A 26,219-nucleotide genomic window follows, 5' to 3' on the forward strand; every position below is an offset into this window, starting at 1 on the left:
AACGGCATTTATAGAAACCAATAACTTGCTGAACATGGCACAACATGGTTTTAGAAAGGGTCCATCCTGTACAACGAACCTCCTTATAGCTAAGGAGTTCTGGATTAATGCGCTAGACAACGGAAACTCAGTGGATGTTGTCTACATAGACTTCAGTAAGGCTTTTGACAAGGTGCCTACTAATAGACTGCTATTGAAGTTGGAAAACCTTGGTATTGCCGGACCTTTTTTAAAATGAATTAAAGATTTCCTAGTAGGTCGTAGACAAAAAGTAAGGATAACTTCCAAGTGCTCCATCTGGAGACCAGTACTTAGTGGAGTACCCCAAGGTTCCGTCCTAGGTCCTTTACTTCTTATAATGTACGTTAATGATCTTACAAGTATAGTACAGTCTCCAATGTTATTATACGCTGACGATGTAAGAATTTGGCGAGTAATAACTGGAGATAAAGATGCATTTACTCTTCAGGCAGACTTAAATAATATGATAAACTGGTTTAAAGAGTGGCTGATGTCTATCAACGCGGAAAAGTGTGTCTACATGCACTTGGGGGATTCAAAGGTTAATAAGTACAACATAGGGGATGTATCATTGCCCGTAGTCCGGTCACATAAGGATCTAGGGGTGACAGTGAGTAATGATCTTAAGACGACGGCCCATTGCCGGGAGGTCGCAGCCAAGGGGTTTCGAACCATCTGGGCTTTAAAAAGGACATTCACTAAGTTAGATACTACTGTAGCGTGGGGTCGAGTGGCGGTAGACTATGAACACCGCTACAGGGAAACACGTGCCAAATAAATCCATACAATCCCCCGGAAGCCAAATATCAGAAGGCAGTTAATGGACCAAATCGAAATATATTCGCTGGCGATCTCTTGGTATCGAAAGGATACCGAGATCGTGCCAGGATACAAGCTTGGTTACAGAACGTAACCGAATTCGCGCGAATTCACAATCAAAGTGTAAGAATAATAGATGTTTTAGCACAGTTAAACAAAAGCACACTAAGACAGTCACTGGTACAATTGGTTATAATAATTGTTTCCAATAAACTAATCGTGTTCTCGCGGTAAAAGTGAGTCGCTACACTACCATGTTCACCACAGTATACACATCCTTAGTGAGAACTAAGCTAGAGAACTGTGTTCAGGCTGCAAGCCCCTGCTTATAAGATGACTCGGACATACTAGAAAAAGTACAGAGGGCAGCTACCCGTGCGATTCCGGAACTCCGGGGTTTATCATACAAAGAGCGGCTTGGAAATCTGGACCTCTTTACACTGTCCTATCGCAGACTAAGAGGAGATCTAATTTTGAGGTACAGAATACTGAGAAGTGATTTCGGACCTAACTTGCTCTCTCTCTTTCTTCCCACCAGATCGGGACATCTCAGAGGACATAGCAGACGAGTAGAAAAGCCAAGAACTAACAAAATACCCGTGGCATACAAATTTTCACACCGAGTCATCAATACTTGGAACCTGCTGCCTGAAGCAGTGGTGTCCGCACCTTCAATTGACTCTTTCAAGAGAAGACTGGACACTCACAGAAGCATACTAGAAAAGGAATATCATAGGCCGTAGGCCTTCTGTCCTTACTACACAAATCTGAATCTGATAATCAATGAAGGCACTTATACGGAGATACAGCTGATTCGGTTGCAGCTGAGATCCTGGCGGATGCGTCAATGTGACGTAACTTCGAGTCTGAGCTGATGGCAGGTCAAACAGGGGTTGGAACAATACTCAGCGTTGTCACGTCAACTGAGTGTATCGCAAACCATAACGATGGTCTAATTTACATTCATGTAGTCAATTAATTTGTCATATTGTGATGTAATGTTTATTAAAAAACTATATGATGCTGTGAATTTTGCTACGACTGTATCTTTTATTCACCACGCAAGACTGAGTTACTCTGAACATCGTTGCATGCTGGGTTTTAATTCCAACCTCAGATACGGAATGGTCGCCATGACCTAAGCTATTCAACGTCGTACGAACGAATGAGGGAAATTTAGAACATTCTTCGTTACTTGAAAGATGGACGTTATCAGACATAGTGTGGCTGAACTGAATTCAAATCCAGAAATGTCTTGATTTCACCGCTTCTGCAAAACCCCACGAATTGTCGATGTGACGCACCAATCAACTTACAACAGTTTGACCTTCAAGTGCTCGCAACTTCCACCAGTGGACGATACCCTTGAAGCGTTGCTAACATGCTGCTGTAACACGTTACTTTATGAACTTTTTAGACTGCTGTAAAATATCTATGGTGTTAATTAGTATTTTTATCCGAAGTGCTGTATCTGGTTAGAATGCTACTTTTGTTCACGTTAAGTTCTTAAAGTTGCTTTTTGGTACACCAAACATTGCTCGTCCCCGAGCTCCCAATTTCGGGGAAAATTTGGCACATTTTGGGGAAATGGCACAAAAACCCCGAAATTTCCCCAGACCTGGGGAAGGCTATTTCACTTTGGGGATTTCCCCAAAATTGCCCGAAATTTCACCAAAGTTGGGAGCTTGAGAATCTCCCTATTTCGGGGGAATGTTGGGGAAATCCCCAGAATTTCGTGCCACTTCTCCAGAATTTTTCATAGCGGCTTCCCAAAAATGAACAAAATTTTCCGCAAAACAGGCAGCTTAGGGTATTAATGGTTCTCATTGTTGGTTAGAACCAACAATATAATCAACAACTATATATGGGATCTTGAGGAAACGTGATAAAGAAATGTTTGCTATTTTCCATAGACCAATGACACAATCATCCGCATCTATAAGTTTGCCAACACTAACGTCAGTTGACATTAGGACTGCAATCAAAAGTGTTCTGAAACGAGACTTGACATCATGAGGGGAAGCCGTTGAACTTCTGCAGAAAGTTAGTTTATGTATTTCATAATACTCATAGTTAACTTTCACACATTATATAGTAGGGAAGTGCAAATAAGTAGAGATAAACCAGAAGTACGTTACCATTGGGTAGTGATGTGTTAAAAGACACTACTTGTATCTAACCCATTTCAGTTGTCAGAAACGGATCCCTACTACTTTAGTTTCTGTATGAGTGTATGTGACTGTGATGAAAATGGAGCCGAGTTTCAGTCTGTTCTGCTGACTTTTTTGTCTTCATTGAACAGTCATTGAAATGAATATCGGAGCGACATTCTGAGTCACTTATCTAATATAATATTTAGTTGATCAATGGGTTAACTTCGTGGTGTATTTTATTCAATTTTTCAGGTTCTGAATAGCTTGTGTGATGAATAATTATTCGAGTAGATGGTTTCAAGCAAGCTGAATGTGTTTTGTGAGTGTCATATCCATATAGTATTAGGATATTCATGGTGATAACTATATATGCGTTTGTTAAATATGCTGTTTTTCTTATGCTCTCGCGTGTACACTTGTGTGAAACACTTGTTTTGTACTGTCATTTCTACAAATAAAAATTAAATACCAACATCGTTTTTATTCTTTGTAAGGACCAGTTTACTTTATTTATTGTTTTTCGGATTAGTTTTCTCGACCTTTACTCCGAACGGCTGCTGATAATCATTCCCGATGTTTTGCATCTACTCGTTCTGAGAAGCCTTTTTTTATTACATGTCCAATATTTTACGTCAATGCAAGTAAGTTATTAGATAGATTATGGACTTTTAATAAGCATTCTAGCCAGTTCTTGTGACTAGATGGACTGACTCCACCTATATATAATTAAACCTTAAGAGGCAGATTCCTTATTCTTGGATAGATATATGACTAAATGTTATTTTGTTATCAGTCTGTTTCAAATGAGCTTTGAAACAGTAAAATGTTATTTGTGTTGATTTGAAGGCGATATATATGTATTGCAAATTAAAGTGTGTTTAATTCAGGAACCATGAGTTTTACTTATATGGGATGAGTGTCTTTTGAGCATATATATATGTGCAAAATGCATGTGGTACAGAGATGTACTGGAAGTGTTCACTTTATCTTTAACGTCGTAGTTTAAAACACCTATTACGTGCATTATTGTTGATAGGAGTGATAAGAACTACTAGACGTCTTCACAGCATAACTAGTGTTTCTGTTTGGAAATACTGTCTAGTAGTGAATGGTTAGGCTTCTCTACTGTGGGTAGTGCTTAATTGGGTTCTATGAGTGGTTGAACTATAGATATCATAACGCTCTGGTATGCAAAAGTTATTTTCTAATGCTTTATTCCACTAATCATAACGAAATTATTGTGAGATAACAGCTTTTCTCTTTATCTTTTCACAGTGATTAATGAACGGTCATAATAAAAATAATATAATCGTAAATGAATACTTATTTTCAATTTACACCAAGTGTAATTGGTTGGTTGTAATGATGTGGTTTCGTTCTCGGTAGGGTTTTTATGTCTTTCATTAGCCTCAACTGTCACCATATCAATTAGTGTTAAACTTGACATTAGTGCCTGGTCCTTTATTCCCATGTCTATCGGTTGATGAGATGGTTTGAGCATTTACTTCCAAATTTCCTGACAGATCTTCGGTACCATAGGAGTTTGTCACTGAGAAATAGCATTAGGTGTAAACTATAGATGGCCATACACACTTCAAAGATGTATTTTTAATGAACGGCCACAATACGGTTTGCATATAAGTCGAAAAAGGTGTCTTATGTTTTCTCTTGACTGGGATGATTAAATGTTAAGGATCTTCGAAACTGCTGGTTGTTTATTGGAAAAATGTGAAATATTGTCGACATTTTACTAATGTTAACTGCTAACATTATTTCTGTTTGAAAAGCTGCAAATCTGCTGCCTATGCTTGTTTTAAATTACATTTTTCTAGTACAATAAGACATAAAATAATGTGTACCATTCATTCGATCAAAGCTTGTTAGAGTATAACGTGAGAAATAAAAAAACGAAGCAAAAAGACATCATTCAGAGGATATCAACGTAATAAGTTCTAAATTTCATATAATATCAAGGGTTATTGTTTTTATTAAAGTAGCATCGTCTTTGGTCTATGTCATTTAAGTTTTTCAGTCATCTGTTGTGATATTTTTACTGTTCATAACCAAGTAGTTTTCATTGTCTTTTACAACCAGGTCTGATAGTAAATTTATAGAATAACGGCCTTTTATTTTACCTCATCAGTTTAAGGTTCTTATTCGACACAATCCGCCTAGAACGTATAGTGAAATAAGTTTATTTTCTTAAAGATTATTTGGAGGATAGTTCATATGTCTTGAGTAGCTGTACGAGTTATCTAAATCTTTACAGGAAGTTATTAGTTTCATTTTCATTTGTACTCCAAGTATCATCTAGATACTTACTTACTTACACCTGTTACTCCTCGTGAAGGAGCATAGGTCGCTCACCAGCATTCTCCATCCAACCCTGTCCTGGGCAATCCTTTCCAGCTCCTTCCAGTTGTAATTCATCCTTTTCATATCTGCTTCTATTATCCGACGTAACGTGTTCTTTGGCCTTCCTCTTTTCCGCTTCCCTTCAGGATTCCAAGTTAGAGCTTGCCTCGTGATGCAGTTTGACGATTTGCGTAATGTATGTCCTATCCATTTCCATCGTCTTTTCCTAATTTCCTCTTCAGCTGGAAGTTGGTTTGTTCTCTCCCACAGAAGGCTATTGCTGATGGTATCCGGCCAATGGATGTTGAGTATCTTGCGTAGACAGCTATTTATAAATACTTGTACTTTCTTGATTGTGGTTGTTGTAGTTCTCCAAGTTTCAGCTCCATACAGTAGAATTGCCTTGACGTTCGTATTGAAGATTCTCACTTTGATATTGGTTGAAAGTTGTTTTGAGTTCCATATGTTCTTCAATTGTAGGAATGCGGCCCTTGCTTTGCCAATCCTCGCCTTTACGTCTGCATCTGAACCTCCATGTCTATCGACGATGCTTCCCAGATATGTGAAGGATTCTACATCTTCCAGAGTTTCGCCGTCAAGGGTGATTGGATTGCTGTTCTCCGCTTTGAATTTGAGGACCTTGGTTTTCCCTTTGTGTATACTGAGGCCTACTGATGCAGAGACTGCTGCTACATTGGCTGTCTTTATCTGAATCTGTTCACGTGTACGTGATAGGAGGGCTAGGTCATCTGCGAAGTCCAGATCGTCTAATTGGTTCTGAGCTGTCCATTGTATCCCGTGTTTTCCTTCAGATGTCGAGGTCTTCATAATCCAGTCGACCACCAGAAGAAAGAGGAAGGGAGAGAGTAAACAGCCTTGTCTGACTCCGGTCCTTACTTGGAATGCATCTGTCAGCTGTCCTCCATGCACTACTTTGCACTGTAGTCCGTCGTATGAGTTCCGGATAATATTGACAATCTTCTCAGGAACTCCGTAGTGTCGAAGAAGTTTCCATAATGTCCTCCTATCTACACTGTCGAATGCCTTTTCATAATCAATGAAGTTGATGTATAGTGACGAGTTCCACTCAACTGATTGTTCGACGATGATCCGTAGTGTTGCAATTTGGTCTGTGCACGACCGATCCTTTCGGAATCCAGCTTGTTGATCTGGAAGTTGGGCATCTACTGCATCCTTCATCCGGTTCAGCAACACCCTGTTGAAGACTTTCCCTGGTATTGACAGTAGTGTAATGCCTCTGTAGTTTTCACATTTGCTCAGATCTCCTTTCTTTGGAATCTTGATGAGGTGTCCTTCTTTCCAGTCCATTGGCACTTGTTCCTCCTCCCAAATCTTTTTGAATAGAGGGTAAAGCATGCTTGTGGTTACTTCGACGTCTGATTTCAGTGCTTCAGCTGGTATGTTGTCGGGTCCTGCTGCTTTCCCGTTCTTGATTTGTCTGACGGCCATTCTAATTTCTTCCGTCGTTGGTGGGTTGACATCTATAGGAAGATCTGTGTGTGCTGCTTCGATGTTCGGTGGATTCATTGGAGCCGGCCTATTCAGGAGTTCCTCGAAGTATTCTACCCATCTGTTTCGCTGTTGTTGAATTTCAGTGATTGGCTTGCCTTCTTTGTCTTTGACCGGCCTCTCTGGTTTACTGTATTTCCCTGATAGTTTCTTCGTTGTATCGTAGAGCTGTTTCATATTTCCTTCTCTAGCAGCTTTTTCTGCCGTCGTTGCTAATTCTTCCACGTATTTCTTCCTGTCGGCTCTAATGCTCCTCTTCACTTGCTTGTTTGCTTCTATGTATTCAGCTTGTGCTTGGACTTTCTCTGCTCGTGTTTGGCTGTTGTTAATTGCTGTCTTCTTGTTCTTCCTTTCTTTGATCTTGTCCAGTGTTTCTATAGAGATCCATTCCTTATGATGGTGTTTCTTTAGGCCCAGAACCTCTTGACACGTTGAAGTCAATGTTTCTTTGATGCCTTTCCAGTTGTCCTCCATGGTAGTTTCTTCTTCCTTCAGTAGATCTTGAAAGGCTTGGAACCTGTTGTTGAGAGCTATCTTGAATTCATTGAGTTTGTCAGTATCTCGAAGGAAGGCTGTATTGAACCTTTGTAGTGCTGTTTGTCCACTTGTCCAGTTCTTTTTTAGCTTCAGTTTTAAATTGGCTACAACTAGGTGGTGATCTGAAGCTACGTCAGCTCCTCTCTTGGTTCTCACATCTTCCATTGTCCTTCGGAATTTTTTGTTGATGCAAATATGGTCTATCTGGTTCTCTGTAGTGTGGTCCGGTGAGATCCATGTAGCCTTGTGTATACGTTTGTGTGGAAATATTGTGCCTCCTATGACTAATTTGTTGAATGCACACAAATTTGCAAATCTTTCTCCATTTTCGTTCCTCTCTCCCAGTCCATGTCGTCCCATAATATCTTCATATCCAGTGTTGTCTATTCCGACCTTGGCATTTAGATCTCCCATCAGAATGGTGAGGTCCTTTCTTGAGCATTTCTCTATGATTGACTGCAGCCGCTCGTAGAATTGATCTTTAATGTCGTCGTTGCTACCATTGGTGGGTGCACAACATTGGATAATATTCATTAAGATCCCCTCCTTCTTTGTTTTGAATGATGCTTTGATGATTCTGGATCCGTGGGATTCCCATCCTACAAGTGCATTTCGTGCTACTTTGGACAGCATTAGAGCAACTCCCTGAGTGTGTGGAGCATTTTCCTCTTCGTGACCGGAGTATAGCAGCATCTCTCCCGTAGCTAGCCTTTTCTGTCCAGCTTGGGTCCAGTGGGTTTCGCTGATTCCCAGTACTGCTAAGTTGTATCTCCTCATTTCCGTTACAAGTTGACTGGTCTTCCCGGTTTCCCACATTGTTCTAACGTTCCATGTACCTATAAAATTTTTTGCTCTGGTTGTTAGAAGGGGCATCGGCCTCGTGGCTTCCGAACGAACTCGGCTTTCACCATGAAGCGTCATAATTCTTCTAAGTGAAGACCTTCTAACTCTCAGGGCAGAGTTAAAATGGTTTGGATTATTTTTTCTGGTAAGCGTTTTTTTAGCGAGTTAGTTTTCTACGGGATGGGGACGCTAACCCCATGCCCAACCCTCCTCCTTTACCCGGGCTTGGGACCGGCAGTAACTCTAGAAGAGCTACAGGCGGAGTTATCATCTAGATAGTTTGGTAGTAATTCATTCGAGTTTCTCTCCTACCCACATAAATTTTCTAGAATTTTCACTCATCTCAATTTAAATATCTCTTCCAATTATTAGAACCTCATTTGGGTCATGCATATACCACATGTTTAGCTGACGCTTGGGCAAGATATAGTTGTTTGCGTAATCAGTCAATACTGAAACCTTTCCAACAAGATTATATTGCATTCACTTACTCTCCTGTGTTTGATTACTGCAATCTCAATAAAACGTTTTTGTCTTGTGGGACTGATGAACATGGATCTAAAGTGAGTCGTCTGTGAAATTCACTTCATACTTCATCCTTGTTTTTAAACTTGTTTGGTTTGCTTTTTACGCTCTATCACGATAATCCCTTCAACTCTTTTCGCATTTCTTATAATGGATACACTGGCTTTTCTACCTTTCCATCTCTGCAGTTGAAATAACAAAAGACCAGATATGTAGCCACTGGTGACTTTTATTATGATAACTTGTAACTCACTTGTATATACAAGTAAAATACAAGACTAAGACGTACAAATAGCTAAAATATTTTTACCATAAAAATGAGTTATTTATTAGTCTAGTTACCAGGTATAGGTTCATGTACTTGGCTATGAGTTACACTTTAAGTGTAAAGGCTAGTGATAATACCCGGTTGCCTAAACTGAAGTAGATGGGGCAGGTTTCAAATCTTCAACTTATTGTCTGATAGTCGAATGCCTTAACCATTGATCTACCTCCATAATAAAAGTGCACAACTTATCTACCGGTTTATTTGTAATCGGTTGAAGATGCAACAATAACAGTCAAAAATAGTTTATCATGAAAACGGTATACAGATAAAAAACGCCTAATGGTAAATATCCGTTTAAAATATACAGGCAAACCATTCATATTTATCCCTCCATGTCTCTTAACAACATTAATAATTTTTAGATGATATAAATTGGACTTATACTCACCACAATGTTAACATTTAGCACTGAAAACGAAACTTAACAATTATATTATATCTTTAGTATGAAGTGTCTAGGGAGTTTTCGTCTTTCTACGGTTTATATCACGAGCTGGTCTTATTTTTACACAATTATCGAGGACCAGGAGACACCGAATAATAGTTTCGTTTTAGTATAGGATTCTTCAGCAGTGCGCGTCTGGATCCTCACTCTATGGAAACCTAAAAGTGCTGGGTTTGATCTTCAGTAGGGTGGCAAATGCGCACTTCTGAGGAGTCCCGTGGTTTGTGTCAGTTTGTTGGTAAACACTTACGTTTCACTGATATGAACAGGATCAACCTAAACCCTTACACATATATATTCTTGTACCATATCCTTCAGCAGCAAGACAAGACAAGAAGTACTAGGTTGTTTTATTGTTGAATGGAATAGTTGACTAAATTATCGGAACAACTTGAGTGTTATTTCCCGGTCTGGTGTTTTTTTCTCTCTACTTATATGGGCGAACTGTGTAGCTTTCTTATTTCTATCCAGTTGATATTGAATGAAGTGTCTCTGTACACTTTTTCATTTTCAGGTTCGCCGGGCTGCAACTGTCAATAATCTTAATCCATTGCAGTATTGTGATCGAATGAGTCCTTTGTTTGAGGTATTCATTTTTTAACCATTTTGAAGATGTGTATTCATGTCTGTGCCTGTATTTACCAGTGAAAACTGGTTGTGAAATGTGAGTATCTGTAAATGTTGGTGATTGTATTTTTTTGTGCATATGACAGACGAGATCAATCATGATAAAAACATGAACAGGTTGTGCTGATGAACTCTGTAGCACTATTCGTCCTCCTGATAAGATATTTCACAACCCAAAAAATTTTGGCGAACAGAGTTCGAAATTTTCGATAATATGTGAACTGAGCCATGTTAATAGGTGTTGATCTACTTGGTTGGGATCAGTGTGATTATTGTGACCAATGGTTAGAGACTTTGGGTGACATGGCTCACAATCGTTGCCCTTCTAAGTTTCTAAATTCCTCATAAATTTATCCTATTAGTTCACTAATGTATCTCAAATCGTATTTTCGATGCCTAGTGTTTTCTACCAGCACTAATGATGTTACTACCTCTACTATTTTGGGATTTGCTCCGATAATTTCATCTCATTGTGCTAATGGGATATGGCAACTTGAACTGACGTACATACGCACCAGGTCGTAGGTTGCTTATGATTGACTGTCCTCACATGTGATATATGCTTAGTGTTTTAACGTCAGACCATGTCACATTTTTCTAGTATTTACGTCACGAAAATATTGGAGTTTTAGTTGACGGTCGGACTCTGTCTTGATATTTAATCCGTGAATTGTGAGGAAGGATAAAATGCTATTGGTACAAATGTTTTTTTTTGAAAATCGACCTGTTTCCATTGTTAAAAACATGTTTCTATTATTTTAAAGTTTTTATTGTCTTATAAAGTATATATTTGAATATGCGTGTGTATATGTGACTGTGATGAAAATGGAGCCGAGTTTCAGTCTGTTCTGTTGACTTTTTTGTCTTCATTGAACAGTCATTGAAATGAATATCGGAGCGACATTCTGAGTCACTTTAATTCGTTTAATTTTTTCATAACATGAATTTTATGTAATGAATTAAAAAAGGGCGATGTCTTCATTCGTTATGTTTTTTTTATCTAATATATTTATATATACTGTCACATTTAATGTTTAGTTCATTTGTTTATCCTACTCTTATGGTATATTTCTTAGTCTCATTTTCATATGCTACAAAAACCATATCCTAGTGTTATTTAACAAGTGTAACTGCAAAGTTGAATAGATATTTCTATCAGTTTTTTTAGTTAATAACTACAATTTTCTACCTTTATTTAAGTTGTCATTCGATTGAGTGAGGTGTTTTGTTCTCTGTTCGAATGAATTCTATATAGTTTCTTACAAAACATGAAATTTAGAAGGGATTATAGGTATATGTATGTAGTTAAAAAAATTATTCAGTTGTTAGGATGAGAGTTAAGTTGTATATGATATATTTTTCTTTCGTTGAAAACAGAGCAAAAAAATACAATTATTGTTCTCAACTTTTTATATAGGTAGGTCAAATTTTATCTCATGTTTTGTTTTTAGACTCTTTGTCATGCTACTCATGTAAAATACAATGATTTCATCCGTACTACTGAAACTAGGCATGTTAAAGCTGTTCATGAATTTTGGGTGAGTTTTTATTTTATTTTAAAATTTATTCTTAAATAAATATTTCATGTATAATATGTGATATAGCATACCAAGTACGGATTTGCATACTTTATGGATGAAGGCTAGTGATACTACCTGATTGCCCAAGCCAAAATAGTTGGTGCGGGACTCAAAACCGCAACTTACTAGTTAGTAGTTGAACGTCTTGACCGCTAACTTTTCAAAGGCTCCATCGGTCAAGCCCTTGATGGGACTCAAACTCAGGTTGCTAGATCCAGAGTTCAGAGTGCTAGTCGACATACCATAAGACTTATTGTCCTTTCTCTCTCTCTATATATATTTTTTTTCCCAAAAAATTTCTTTGTAGAAGCGTTTAAACGCCAGTGGTAATATTTATCGAAGCAAATATTCTGGTTGGTATTGTATTTCAGACGAAGCATTTTATACGCCATGGGAAATTGATGAAACCAGTTCATCAGGAGTACCTGTGTCAAAAGAAACTGGTAATACAGTGGAATGGATTGAAGAAGAGAATTACATGTTTAAACTGTCTTCATTTAAAAATGATTTACACAAATGGCTAGATTCAGGAGGTAAGTGTTTTGTTGAATAGTGTCTCTGTCATTGTTTCTATTATACAAGGACAACTTCCAAAAATATAGTTTTGATGTCTTTATTGTGTAATAAACTTACTGTATTCAGTTAACTTTTAAGCAACTCGTTCTCTTATGTCAGATCTTATTACAATAATTTCTTCGTTGACATTATGGGTACAGTGTTCTTCCGTTGCTTAATTGAGTATCACTGTGTGTAAGTGCAATGGTGGTTATATTACATGTGGAGTGTTCCGAAGCGGTGACAAATCAGTTGATTTGGCTGTAAAATATCATTGCGTAAGATTCAGTGATTAAAGTTGTCATATTCGATAATAGCGAAAGAATTGAGATCATAAGATCTAGAAAAATAAACAAGTACTCAAGATGTATAGATTTGAATTAATGTACTCAATATATTTAACAACTGAGTATATTTAGGCTTCTGTGGTTAATTTTAAGCTGTGGTGCTCATAATTCCCACATATTGATTCCTACTATACAAAGAAACTCTTGTTTCTTTTCATGATACCAACTAACTGTCAGTGGGTTCCCTACTTAGTTGTGTATCTATGTTTGATTATCTAGAGACTTTTTACTACACCAGTGAACGTCTCACATCAAACTATGGCTTGGTATGAGTTATGCATGCTCAATCTATCTCAGTCGATTGCGAATTCGCAACCTTATCTACTTAATTATCTCCCTTGCATAAAACTTGTTCCATCTACAGAGTGGTTTGAACATTCAGCTTCCAAAACTGCATATCGAGTTCTATTCTGTTGGCTTTTTGTAGACCACAAGAGAGATTAGAAAAAATTCGATTTCAAAAATAGCACATTGCTTTGTAGATTTCCAGTGTTTTTGATTAGGTTTAAAAAAGTAAGGGGCCTAGTTTCATTTAAGCAAAGTAGTCATTTCCTCATAAGTCTTGTAACAGTTTTAAAGCTGTCTCTGTTCCTGAATAAAAGATGTTGAAAATTCCGGTTTTTCCACAACATTTTGTGACCAGTATATACTCGCGCTTTTTTTCCACTTGAAAAAGTCGTAACCTATTTGGATTGATTGTTATTTTGCATCGAATCAAGGTTTCCCAACCTTTTTGGGGTGGGGTGGGGTAAGTAATCATGTTTACCAATTCAAATTCAATAACTTTTGCTTACTTTCGCAAGTAAAAACTCTACATAAAGGCAGAGAAAGAGGGAGAGTTTGCCATATTTTGTCAGCTGAAACTGTTGTGCATGAATCGAACATGAACCTTTCAACGGTTAATTTGCATTTCATCAACTCTGGTTTGTAACACGAGTTATAAGGATTATAAAATATTTCACACTTCAATTTCTTTTCATAAATAATATAATACACTTCTATTTTTTATTATCTGTGGTTTTTTCATTATCATACATTTTTAATCATTTTGAAATAGTATTTCCTAAGTCATCCAATCAATCAGTTTGGAGTGATATAGCACATAATATGGTGGATACTTCTCAAGATATATCTATTTCAAGATCAAAAAGTCGTTCAGATTGGGGTATACATGTTCCTGGTGATAATGAACAAATTGTAAGTTCTGTCTGTAAACGAAAACGAGATTTTCTTTCCAAGTTCCATACTTTTTAAAACTTCTTCCTTGTTCCATCTCAAAGTTCTCCTGGTTCTTACAGGAATACAAACGTGTTTTTCTCTCCTATGGACTCGACTTATCTTTCTCTTTTCTCTCGTGGTCTTGATTATTTATCAATTTTAAAAATCATATTTCGGCTTAATTTTTTCTATCTACCAACCATGCTTAAGGCATGTTATTTTTCAACAAGTCGGTCGATGGTTCGAACCCTGCTCCATTTATTTCCGTCTGGTCAGTAAAAACTACTGTGATTACTTGGATTTCATCACTGACTCATATCAACTGGGGAACCATTAAATGCTAAGTTGGCACTAGACAGGTGTTTCATCTTAGTACGGGACTGTCCAACAGTAAACAACCTCGACCCTGATTTAAATCCAACCCTTAGGACTTTTAAGCTTCATGATTAAGATGTTTTGGGATAAGTTAATTTGTCAACGCGCTTAACTAGTTTGCTCCCTATTATTAGTCTAGGCGTTGACACAGATCAATCTTTAAGCAACAGTTTACATTTAGTGGAGAGATGTATACATATTATAAATGGTTGCTTGAAATTTGTTAGTTTCCAGTGTTTTTTCCTATAATTCTTCTGTTTTAAAAAAAAATAGATTTACGTATGGTTCGATGCTCTGATTAACTACTTAACAGTTGCAGGCTTCCCATGGTCAAATGTTAATGATGGTAGTTTTAAGCACTCTCTCTGGCCACCAGATGTACAATTTTTGGGAAAAGATATAATACGGTTAGTATTATTTATTATTATTACTACTAGTTATTTTTTTTATCACTATCTGTAGTTACCTTTATGCCTTTTCATGTTTTCATAATTAAAAAGGTTCTGTAGAATTTTATTTACATTCCTTGTTTAATGAGTTTTCTAAGAAAGCTAATATATTTGTTTTGTTTTAAATAATTTGAACTCCCATATATGCTTGGAAAAGTATTCTGTTGACCATCTATATTCTTGGCGAGATAACTTTGGTTCTGTTTGGCTTTTTTTTAAGATGTTGACCTGTTTTGTATTCTCCAAGGTCTCTACGAGTCCAGCCAGTCATTGTCAATATAAAGAGCCTGGGGCAAGTTTGGATCAAGCCTAGTTATCATACTGCATCAACACGACGAAGTGGATGGTGGGAATACTGCAAGACTTTTTAAGTGTTTGATAGGGTGTGGTTTCATTGAATAATATGACTATTATTATAGATAATCAGGGTTTGCTATTATTGTGTAGGACGAATTAGGAATTGTTCCGTTACAGAAATGCCTCCAACCAATTAATAACTACAAATAGTGTTCCACAGTATTCAGTATATAAACTTGTGGTGGTCGGTATTCAATATAATCCTTAAACTTCGTATACAGTTCGTCTTGATAACACCCCAACGGTATATTAATCAGAAGGCGAATACGAAGTGTTGATTACGTTTATTATGGGACCACACACAGATATCCAAAATTACAGGTGCGTTAAACAATCATGAAAGAGTTGTGCCGAAAACAAGCAGGCAAGCGAGCGAGTGGGTCGGCGAATACGAGTACGAGTAAGCGAGTACAAATGAACACGAATAAAATGGACATATATACAGTTAAATGAATGAATTATCGAATCAATTAAGCGACTAACAGTAAGGCTAGTAGAGTAAATATATGCGTAGGCAGTAAGCAATGCTCAAGCATACATGTTCATACATTCGCAACAATAATAAAGATACAATGATATAGATAAGTTGTTGTTGTACGGATGACTCAGTTCGTTAATAAGTTAACAAAATGACTTAACCGAATTAGATGTGAACCAACTAAATTGCACGTGAGTTGTTATAAGCTTGACATTTAGAAAAGTCAGTCAGTCAGCTACAACGTAGGACCAGGCACATATGTGCATCGGTCCAGGTTGCCATACCGCATCAGCACAACAAGATGAACACCGGATTCATAGCAGTGGTTAGGTAAAAGGTGGTAATATATAAGAGAAAGATTGCATATAGAGATATAGTACAAGAAGAAAGAATTGGTTCGTAGAAAGAAAGATATGAAGCGATTTTAATCTCTTAGTTTTAAGGGAAGACAGGGAGTGTATACACCGACGCCATTGTGATCGATTCTAAGCCATGTCACCAAGAGTCTCCAACCATTGGTTAGGATAGTCACGCGGACCCCAACCAAGTAGTCTGCATCTACCAACATGGCTCAGACTAGAAGTTAGTGACTTCAAGCACTGATGCCACGTTTTGGTTTGGCCGCCCCTAACTTTCTTCCAACCATTTCCAATACCGGATAGCATTGCACGTCGTGGTAATCGGTGTTCAGGCATACGTAACACGTGGCCCAACCATCTCAGTCGATGAAGATTCATAACCTCATCAACTGATTTACCATCATTTCCTAATACCCTGCGTCTAACCTCACTATTACTTACCCGGTGATCCCAGCAGACGTCAGCAATATTTCTAAGGCATCTGTGGTCAAATACTAATAGCTTACGAGTGTCTTCTACTCTTAATGGCCATGTTTCGCTGCCGTAAATTAAAACAGAACGGACTGCCGAGCAGTATACTCGTCCTTTTATTGATAGACGGATATCTCGCCTTCGCCACAGGTGACGTAAGTTGGCAAAAGCCAAACGAGCTTTTCGAATCCGTGCTGAGATTTTGTCCGATACCAACCCATTAGGGCTGATCAGACTTCCAAGATTAGTGAAGTTGTCAACGCGTTCGACTACTTCACTCCCTATCCTTAGTTCAGGTGTTGACGCAGACCAGTCCTGAAGCAACAACTTGCATTTAGAGGGAGAAAAGCGCATTCCAAACATCCTGGCATTGTTGCTCAGTGCTACCAGAAGACTCTGCATTTTATCAGCGTCTTCACCAAACAGGACTGTGTCATCTGCGTATTCTAAGTCGATAAGTGGACCTCCTGGATGGAGATCAATACCCGAGAATTCAGTCGACGAGAAAGTTATTTCCATCAGTAGATCTATGATGAAGTTAAACAAAAATGGAGAAAGTGGACATCCTTGACGGACACCACTTGAGGTTTCAAAAGTAGATGACAGTTCGCCATGAGCTCTGACTCGACTAGTAGTGTTCGAGTAAAGAGCCTTTACAAGGTTTATGTACTTCTGAGGTACGCCTTTCAATGACAGACACTGCCACAGAATCTCGCGATATACCGAGTCAAATGCTGCCTTTAAGTCGAGAAAGACCACCATTGTCGGACGCCGATAAGTATGCCTATGTTCTATAACCTGACGAATGGTGAATATGTGGTCGATGCAGCCACGACCAGGTCCGAAGCCAGCTTGATTCTCTGGTGTTTGCAGTTCACGAGTCTTAGTTAGGCGTCTGATAATTATCGAGGCTAGTATTTTAGATACTATATTAGTTAAACTAATCCCTCTGTGGTTGTCACAGGATGATTTTGACCGTTTCTTATATATTGGGACGATAAGTGATTGTGACCAGTTAGATGGGATAACGTCTAACTCCCAGATCTTAGCTAAAATATTAGTCAACCCAATCGCTAAAATTGGACCACCATCCTTAAAGACTTCTGGAGCCAGTCCATCTGGACCAGCTGCCCTTCCTCGTTTCAGATTAACTATAGCTTTTTGAACTTCAGCAAGAGTTGGGGGACCTACTTCAATGTTCCATTCACACTGTCTGGGAATGGAGGGTAGTTGTAGTAACCCCCCAGTCACTATTGTGGACTAAGCAACGTAACATATTTTCACCTTCATACCAGTTAGTGTTTAAATGTCCCTTTGTAATATGGCTGTCGTATATTTTGCATAGCCGCATATAAAGTTGAACTCATATTTGTGTGTAGGTAGGTACCTTTTCATTAGTATATGCATTATCATATATTTTTGTTCTTCCTAAAAAGCTTGTATAAACAGAGTGCCAGATTTCTAGGTAATTTTCTACAATCTTTTGTAAGAGAGTGCAGGGTAACCATATCAGTCATTTAAATTTATATGTTTACTGATTAGTCATTGAAAGGTGTTTTTTCTTTTAAACAAAATAAATTTCTGCGTAGACATTTCCTACTCAGTTATTGGTATTCAGAAAACTAAATTTTGTGGCCATCTGGACTCAGTAGCGGATGATATCGCATGGGATGTTTCGATTAAAAGTGATAAATCTTCTAACTGAACACTTAAATTGGTTTCCTAAGCTCTTCTATAACCTCAGACTAGATCTACACGGCAACTTGAACACGAGAGAAAAGGCGCTAAATGTGTAAAAAACGCTTTACTTCAAGGTTCGTTTATGTACAGAAAATTCAGGGTATTTATAGCGTTTCAGATGGCCTTAGGTTTCTGGGACCCTACTAAACATAGCAGCAGGATAGGTAGTCATCAAATCAAAAACGTAACCCGTGACTCTTCACTTTCTATATGTTTCTGGAAGACTTCTATTCAATGCTGATTGGATAAAATGCTTCCTACCACTTTCAGGGCCCCTTCTGGGCTCCTTTCGAGGAATACTCTGAATCTCCCCAACAGAAAGGTGCTGGGTTCTCAATATGTAACATTAACACAAGTGTAGCAAGGAAATCTAACTAATGGTTTCCAAGTAAAAAAATAACGCGCGTCCTGTATTCCACTACTAACCACATACCAAATGTTACCAGAGTTCTTACTTTCTTGTATATGTGATTTTTACCGCCGAAGTTTCTTCAACGTATTTTTGTGGAGAGAGAGTTTGAGACATTACAAAACGTTTCTATTACTAACCTAATAGTGCCTACCATAGTACTGTTAACCAATAAAACCAGTCTATTCTTTTCTTCTCCATAAATTTTCCTTTCTCAATAGATTCCATGCAGTTCTCTGGCCTGCTTTATTAATGGCTGTCAATCTGCCGTTGCCGCGACGTCTAATCTGTCACCATCATGTACTTGTGGATAATGTCAAGGTAATTTTCTTTTTTTCGTAGGGAAAGTATATTATTTCATGAGATGTAGCAGTTGTTTGGCAGTGATTAGGGCGTTCAATATTCAACCACTAAGTTTCAGGTTCGAACCTCACTCTGCCTATTTCAGTTTAAACAACGGGTTAGATTATCACTAGGCATTGTTATATCCTAGTGAAGATTACATTACGAGTAACGTCTGAGACTTATTAATGGACTATTATTATTTACATATTCTCATGGTATAAATATTCGGTAACTAGATTATGTATATCTATATTCCACTTGTTATAAGCTTTATTTTGACCTATAATTTATTATTGTACGATTTACTGTTCTTAAGCTATGTTCAGTTTATTGACTACTGCCTACCACGTTCACAGCCACTTTTTGGCTTTATTGTGTACAAATGTTATTTCCTATTTTATGGTGCGTTGCGATCTGTTTGATTGATATATAAACCCAGTATGTCTGAAGTAAATGATTCGATTCGATTCGGTTCGCATAGTGGAAGCTGGTATTGGTGTTCTGGATTCAAGTGGATGGGCTAGGCGGACATAGGACCAATAAGGACGCTAGGCTGCCCACACCGGTCGAACGTCATTGGTTTGGCACGGTGCTAAGATTGTATAAGTTGTATTTTTATTGGTGGGTAAATCATGTGATAAGCTGGACATAAAGTCACAACAGGCATCATACCTAAATTGTATCTCTAAGTCAAGTACCCAAATATGTGCACCTAGTAAATGGGTTATTAATGATAATATGTAATGTCAGTCAGTCAGTCATGTGCAACGTAAGACCTGTCACATATGTGCATCGGTTCAAGTTATCACACCACATTAGCACAGTGAGATGCAGTTATCAAGATGAACATTGGGGTGGTAGAAATAGTAACGTGAGAAAGCCATAATCAGGAGGAACGTGTATTTGTTGCGATAACTTACAAATTATTTACATAATACCTAGTCTCCAATCGTCCATTTGCATCTTTCGGTGTATTTGTGGTGTATGCTACTTAGGCTGACATATATAAGTAGCGTGTAGCAGTAATCAGAAGTGGAATGCCTGCCAGCAGAACACTGAAATGAAGAGAAAATAAAGGGAATAGGAGAGCCGTCACTTCATGCGAGCTGTAGTCAGTGGGAGCGTAGGCAGAAACGACGAAAAGGTGACGATGTGTGTCCCTACCCTTTCGAGTTCTTACGGAGCCGTTAAGCCGAACACCACATAGACGACTGTTAACGGGGATCCACTCTAATAGTGCCTGTTCTGCCCTTGTACACCTGCCAGTCCACGAGAACTAGCCATCGGGTCGCCAGATACATGGAGAGTGTATCTCGTTGGCTCTCTGTTTTGGCGAGGTGAAGTCAAGTGAATGACCACACTAGGATCCTGTATGAGTGTTTTGAAGACACAGCATACATCAATGGTACGAGATTCTAGGGTTTTAGCCAAGGAAGTCTTCTGACCGATTTGACATATGGTGAGTACGTTGAAGGTTCAAATGTGTAGTTTGGAGCGAGGTTTCAGTAGACCTGGGACAATGTTCTGTGCACTAGAATCGTTGACCATGGTGACATTTGAGGAGGAAGCCAAAAGAGGAAGTGTAGTGTTCAAAGTCGACGTAGGAGGAATAATAGGAATTGAAGAGGGATGTTGATTATGAATACAGTGATCTTGAGTGCTGTTAGAGGTATGAGGGTGGTTATCACTTCCCGGTTGCCCAAACCGTGGAAGGGCCCTTCTGGAGGTGCCTGAAAAGGAAATTGGATTGGAGGTGGTCTTAGTGACCTGAGAGCGTGACCGCAGTGCCCAAGGTACAACTGCTTGAGGCCTGTCACACACGACTTTTGTGAGTGGTGTTAGACCTTAGGTGCAATATGGCTAACTTTCACTCATATCATTCATTGTAAAATATAGTTTCATAATTACTAATTTTATTTCTGTTAATTTTTCTAAAGTGTTGTAACAACTCCGAACGATATAATTGATTTCTATGTTGTTTTGTTTAGTAATCTCTAACTTCAGTCCACTCATCATGTCACGTAGCACAACCATCTTTCAATGTTAATTGTTTTTGAATCCTTGATCTAGCTAACTTCATCATTCAGAACAAATCTCTTTTTAAAAATGGCTCATTTTCCTCCAGTAGATAGACCGACACTCATTTGTTTCTGTTTGGTTTTTTCTTGACTTATAAATGTGTTTATTCCGAAACAAAACTATGCTTGAATTAAGTGTGTGCATATACTTTATTTTCAATTATCTCTTGTAATGATAACATTTGCACAAACTATTAACAACTTCACACCATCATTTTACAAGTAGAATTTGTCTTTCATCTATTTTCTGCGTGTGTTTGAATGGTAATGTAGATGTCTAAAAGTAGAGGTAATCAAATCGATCCGATCGTTGAACAGTCTGCTTTATTGTCGGACGAATTAAACAACAATGTTATAACACCTGCTGAATCAGATCTTCTTCGTTATGTTTTGCTTCGCCTTCCTTTGCTAACATTTGATGGCACTTATAGTCGTGAAATGGCTCGTAAAATGATTAACACAGAACTTGTTAATTGGATTGGAAATTTGCTTTCTCGGTGAGTGATCATTATTTATTTATTTATTGATTTCAACAGATAACTCCATGTTGAGTAGCTTGAAAAATTCAGTGGTTATACGTATGGAGTCTTGGGTGAACAATTCTCTAACTTTATTATCCATTTTTAGTAATGATATAGCATTTATTTTACTCAGCGTATACGAACATTATTACATTCTTGTAAGGTTGGTTTTGATTTCAGTAGCTATGTAGATCAAGTATATGACCTATTCAGCAATAAATCTATAAAATTATATTCTATATCTGTTATATCCTGATGAGAATTATGAATGGTAACTTTTGAGAACTATTTATGGACCAATACGATACATATATTTTTATTGTTTAATTATTAAATAGCTAAACTATACATATTCGTGTTCCTCTTATTAAAAGCTTTATTTTGACCTGTGAACTATTATTATACGATTTACGGTTCTTGAGTTCTACCCAGTCTGTTAAATATAGTCTTCGACATTCACAACCACTTTTGGCTAGATCTTGTACAAATATTGTTCCCTATTTTATGGTACGATGTGGTTTGTTTGGTTTGTATATAAACCCACTATGTTTGAAATACATGATTCATATTGCAGAGGCTGAGATTGTTGTTCTGGACTTAACAGGCAGGGCTAGGCAGTAAGACGTACCAATAAGGATTCCAGACTGCTCGTACGGTTTTACGCGTCATTGGTCCGGTCGATAAATCACTGTTCTCTAATTGGCAGTATCATTATGTCACCTATCAATAAAGCACATGTTATAACAATATCATTTGTAGTTTATATCACGAACTGACCTTAACTTAAACACTAGTAAGAAATTAGATAGTTATTCCATCCAATTATATATGGTCATTATTAGGACTACCTTCGAGAAGTGCCACTGAGTTTCTTATACGACCAGGCATAAGGCAGGTTATCACCAAATGGGAATAAATGGTGGTCATACAATATCGCCAAATTGGAAATATTGACTATTAATGAATGTATACCAATTTAGTGACAGCGTACTCGTTTCAAGGCACGGTTTCGGTTTCCATCTGGTATGAAGTTGTGGGTGCAGACTATTAGGGTATTCTATATTGGGGTGCAGCAAACGTTCGATGCCCCTCTTCATTTTCAATAGTTGTTAAGCTAAAGAGGGCATCCATGATTCGAACTAACAGCTAACCTTCACAGATTTATAATAACTATGTTTATTTTGTTTAGTGCACATAACATATGTTACTTGTATATATACCTGATAGGGAGACCTCAGAGAAGTTGACCATTTTTGTTATGTGTATTAAGTCCATTTTTATTGCTATTTCAATTTGGATTTCGTTGGGAATATTAAAACTCTCTAAAAATTACCATTCGCTCTCTCATTCTTTTGCGAATTATTAGCGTCAGTGTTGTAGTGCATGACCGTCATCCGATCCATCAACTTTGCGTAGATCCCGTTTCGTACAAAAAGGAACCCTCGTTCGTTCGTAATAAGCGTAAGCTATTTCTTAACATAACATCTCCGACTTGCTCTGTTGGCTACTATACTATGGATAATTTAGGAAAAAGACAGATGGCGGACACCAAGGCACTACTTCGTTAGTCTAGTGCTTTCAGGTTATGACTGGTTGTCTAATCTAGATCGGTTCGTGATCTCAATGAGAGTCCATGAAGTTGTTGACTGTTGATGTGCCTCGTCTTTTGGGAAGTGAAGTCTTGGTCCAGATTTTTATGAAGTGGTTTTAATCTATGATTCAAGACCTTAGGTAACAAAGCTGAAAGTTGACAGCAGTGACAAACCCATTCGTTTATTCCTGTTGAACTGTATTTCGTATGTGCTTAGCTCTAAGGACTATTGATACCATTATTCAACTCATTTACTTATCTACATAAATTTCTGTTATGGTGATACTGAACGGGGGAAAACGGTATACCGATGCACTAAGATACCAAATAGTACACTGATTATTTCCGGCTGTGTATTTTTTTTTTTAAATTTCTTTTTACGGAATTGTCATTCGCTGACAAGGTTTTAGTTTTCTTCCCTAACTTATCATTATCCCCATGACTGAATAGTTTGAATGAATGCGCCTATGTACGAAGGGCGTAAAATAACTTATATTGTGAAGTTCTAAAACTTTATGTCCCAGTTTATCCTTGTGTCAAATAAATCTGGGTGATGCATACGATACATGTGTGTGATCCCTATAAGATATTATGTGATGCACCACAGTATTCGGTTGGTGCAAGGAACTCATTCAACCACCCAGCCGCTAAGTGATTGGAAACCTTGTACCGCATTTTTTGCCTTCACAATGTAGAGATATGTACAATCCTAGTTTCTATTTAATTATCTCGTAGAATATATTTCAACAGAGATGCCATTAATTCTTTCATTTATTCAATGGGTTTTTTTATATCTTCACTTTTTTGTAGTATCACATCTGAATCTCTTAACCCTGAACAGTCTATAATTCAGATTAATCGTAAACAGGTTGATGATATGTTTCACGATGATAATTCGGATATGGAATTTTTTGACAAGTTAGTTTATGTAGTTTCTTTTCTCATCAATAAACTGTATTACAGTTTCATTCTCTTCTGTTACATCTATACTTTATACAGTCGAATGAATCAGTTTTAAGAAGACGATTTTTAGGTTCTATTGCGCAAAATTCGAAAGTCAGTGACCGCTAATAATCGTTTAATAAGTAAATTTAATAAGAGTATGTGAGGACGAATTAACAAAAATCAATAGAAACGATTTCTAGGTTAAATATCACGTAGAACGATTAGTAGGAATTCCTTTGTGTAGTCATGAGAAAGTTTAATGGTAACGAAAGGTTACTTTTCTCAAAGCAATAGTGTTCAATGCTCACTTTTCCCCTTGTAGATCGTATATAACACATAGATCAAACCTACCTCTAAATGCTGGCCGAAACATGTAATCATAAATTCTTAACCGTAATCAGAAATAATGTAGAGAACTTCTGAAAATCCATTTAACCTTATAAAGATTCGAAGAGATGGATAATCTATACCCATATGGACGACTTTATATTGTCGTTGGTCTATCGATTGACAGGCAGAATAATATATAGAAGACTTCAATAGATTTATTAATTATGTAAAATCTGTTCACCGTTTGCAATAATATTGTTCTTTTTTTATAGACTATTCAATTATAAAAGTTTTTTTCTAATTCACTAGCAACTGACCAGAAATTTGTCGGTTTTTTTGAACGCGTTCCTGTATCATGCCTTTATTGATCTTAAAGAAGAGCTTTTTTAAAGTTATCCCATGAAGAAGCCACAATTATAAATTGTGATTAGTTACTGTCGGTACAAATGTTAGAAGTTTTTGATCAATCACCAAAAGGCTTGTAGACTCAAGTCGGGATCTTGTTGATACCAGGAAGTTTGGAAAGATATAAATCACTATTTTAAGCGTTATTTTTGGTATGAGCTAAACTACTCGTTTAGATACGACTGAGTTAAGTGCGCCTATTTCATATGAGTAACTGTGCTGCCCTCCTATTCCTCATAATGCGTACAGCAAGCCAGGTTAGATTTCTTTGATTTGTTTTGTGAAGGAGGACCAAAGAAATACATCGATCTATGTAAAAGTATTGTCAACTAACCAATCAGGTCTTTTTTCCAGCTTCTTTAGTATCAGCGTAAATTCCAACACTCCATCGTGTTTGAAAATCACCCAATAAATGACAGTAATCATAAAATGTAAATTCACAATTTATTGTTGTTGAATAAAACATTTTTCCATTATGAAACAAATGAATTTTATGGAATAATAACAAACTAAATAATTTTTGTTTCATTTTTATTTCAGTCTAGATAATATCTCTCATCATTTTGACAAATTTTGGTGGTATGAAGCTCAACCTCACAGGGCTATCGAGGAAGTTTTACGCATTATTCGACAAACTAATACGTTTATTACTCGTCACAGTCCATGGACCGAAAAAGAATTATTAAGAAAGCAATTTATATTATCAGTAGTATCTGAATCATTAAGAATATGTGCATTACTTCTACAACCAGTTATTCCAAATTTATCAATTCGATTGTTACATCGACTTGGTATATATTATGAAGGAAAAAAAGAACAAAACCAATCGAATATCAGTAATCAAGCACGTGTTCTAGGTGAAAATTCTGGAAAATTTCTCCGTAAAATTAAATAGTTTCATTAACAATAATAAATTACACTTTTTTTCTATGTAAATTCTAATCTTAGTGTCAAACAGTATCCTTTAGGGGATTGTTTGTTCCCTCATCGTAATGTATATAGACAGTGTTATTCTGATATAATATACACTCGATTTTTGTATGAAAAATTGGTTGCTTTATGGGAAATATCGGTAGTCAAGAAGAGAATCTTTAGATATTGGGAGGACTAAACCCTATACTGATAATAATCATGTGCTTACTAGTGACTAGCTTTAAAGCGCAATTTCTGGGGTTTGGGCGAGAAACAGTCGAGTCCAACCATATCGGGTGTGAGATAATTGTCCACTACATGCAGTGGATAAGGGTTTGGGAGATCATAATGCTAACACTTAGATGTTGGCCCAGTATTCTCAAAACGAAGCGTTCGCGCGCGGGATCGGAGGTCGTAGGTATCATTCCCAGATGCGGGGTTGTGGGTGCACACTGTTTAGGGGTCCTATACTAGGACAAATCGGCTGTCCAGTGACCCCAGGTTCTCAATTGTTGTCTAAGATCAGCTCGTGATTTAAAATGACTAGTTTATTGTTAAACCACAGGATAGT

The 26,219-nt window shown here is 37.4% G+C and overlaps 1 protein-coding gene across 2 annotated transcripts; it reads left to right on the plus strand.

The window, feature by feature from the left end:
* The first annotated feature begins 2,167 nt into the window (after window positions 1–2,167).
* MARS2_1 (Methionine--tRNA ligase, mitochondrial) lies at window positions 2,168–25,784 on the plus strand. Of its 2 annotated transcripts, XM_051216782.1 has the most exons (13): window positions 2,168–2,314; window positions 3,246–3,312; window positions 3,523–3,634; window positions 8,631–8,821; window positions 10,071–10,142; window positions 11,635–11,721; window positions 12,071–12,296; window positions 13,723–13,862; window positions 14,532–14,665; window positions 18,743–18,842; window positions 21,218–21,441; window positions 23,867–23,974; window positions 25,277–25,784. In XM_051216782.1, the coding sequence occupies exons 2-13, from the start codon at window positions 3,304–3,306 to the stop codon at window positions 25,629–25,631; spliced, it is 1,758 nt and encodes a 585-aa protein (XP_051065397.1). In that variant the 5' UTR covers window positions 2,168–2,314; window positions 3,246–3,303; the 3' UTR covers window positions 25,632–25,784. The 2 variants fall into 2 exon arrangements, with proteins under 2 accessions (XP_051065397.1, XP_051065398.1); XM_051216783.1 differs by having other exon boundaries at window positions 2,189–3,634; window positions 10,071–10,220.
* The last annotated feature ends 435 nt before the right edge of the window (window positions 25,785–26,219 follow it).

Source organism: Schistosoma haematobium, chromosome 6, assembly GCF_000699445.3.
Source record: "Schistosoma haematobium chromosome 6, whole genome shotgun sequence".
Lineage (NCBI taxonomy): Eukaryota > Metazoa > Platyhelminthes > Trematoda > Strigeidida > Schistosomatidae > Schistosoma > Schistosoma haematobium.

Bases quoted from the DNA above. Each gene is read 5' to 3' on its own strand.
- MARS2_1 (XM_051216782.1), top strand. The intron at 11,722-12,070 runs GTGAGTTTTTAT...ATTTCTTTGTAG, and splicing joins AAGCTGTTCATGAATTTTGG to AAGCGTTTAAACGCCAGTGG. The intron at 23,975-25,276 runs GTTAGTTTATGT...TTTTTATTTCAG, and splicing joins GATATGGAATTTTTTGACAA to TCTAGATAATATCTCTCATC.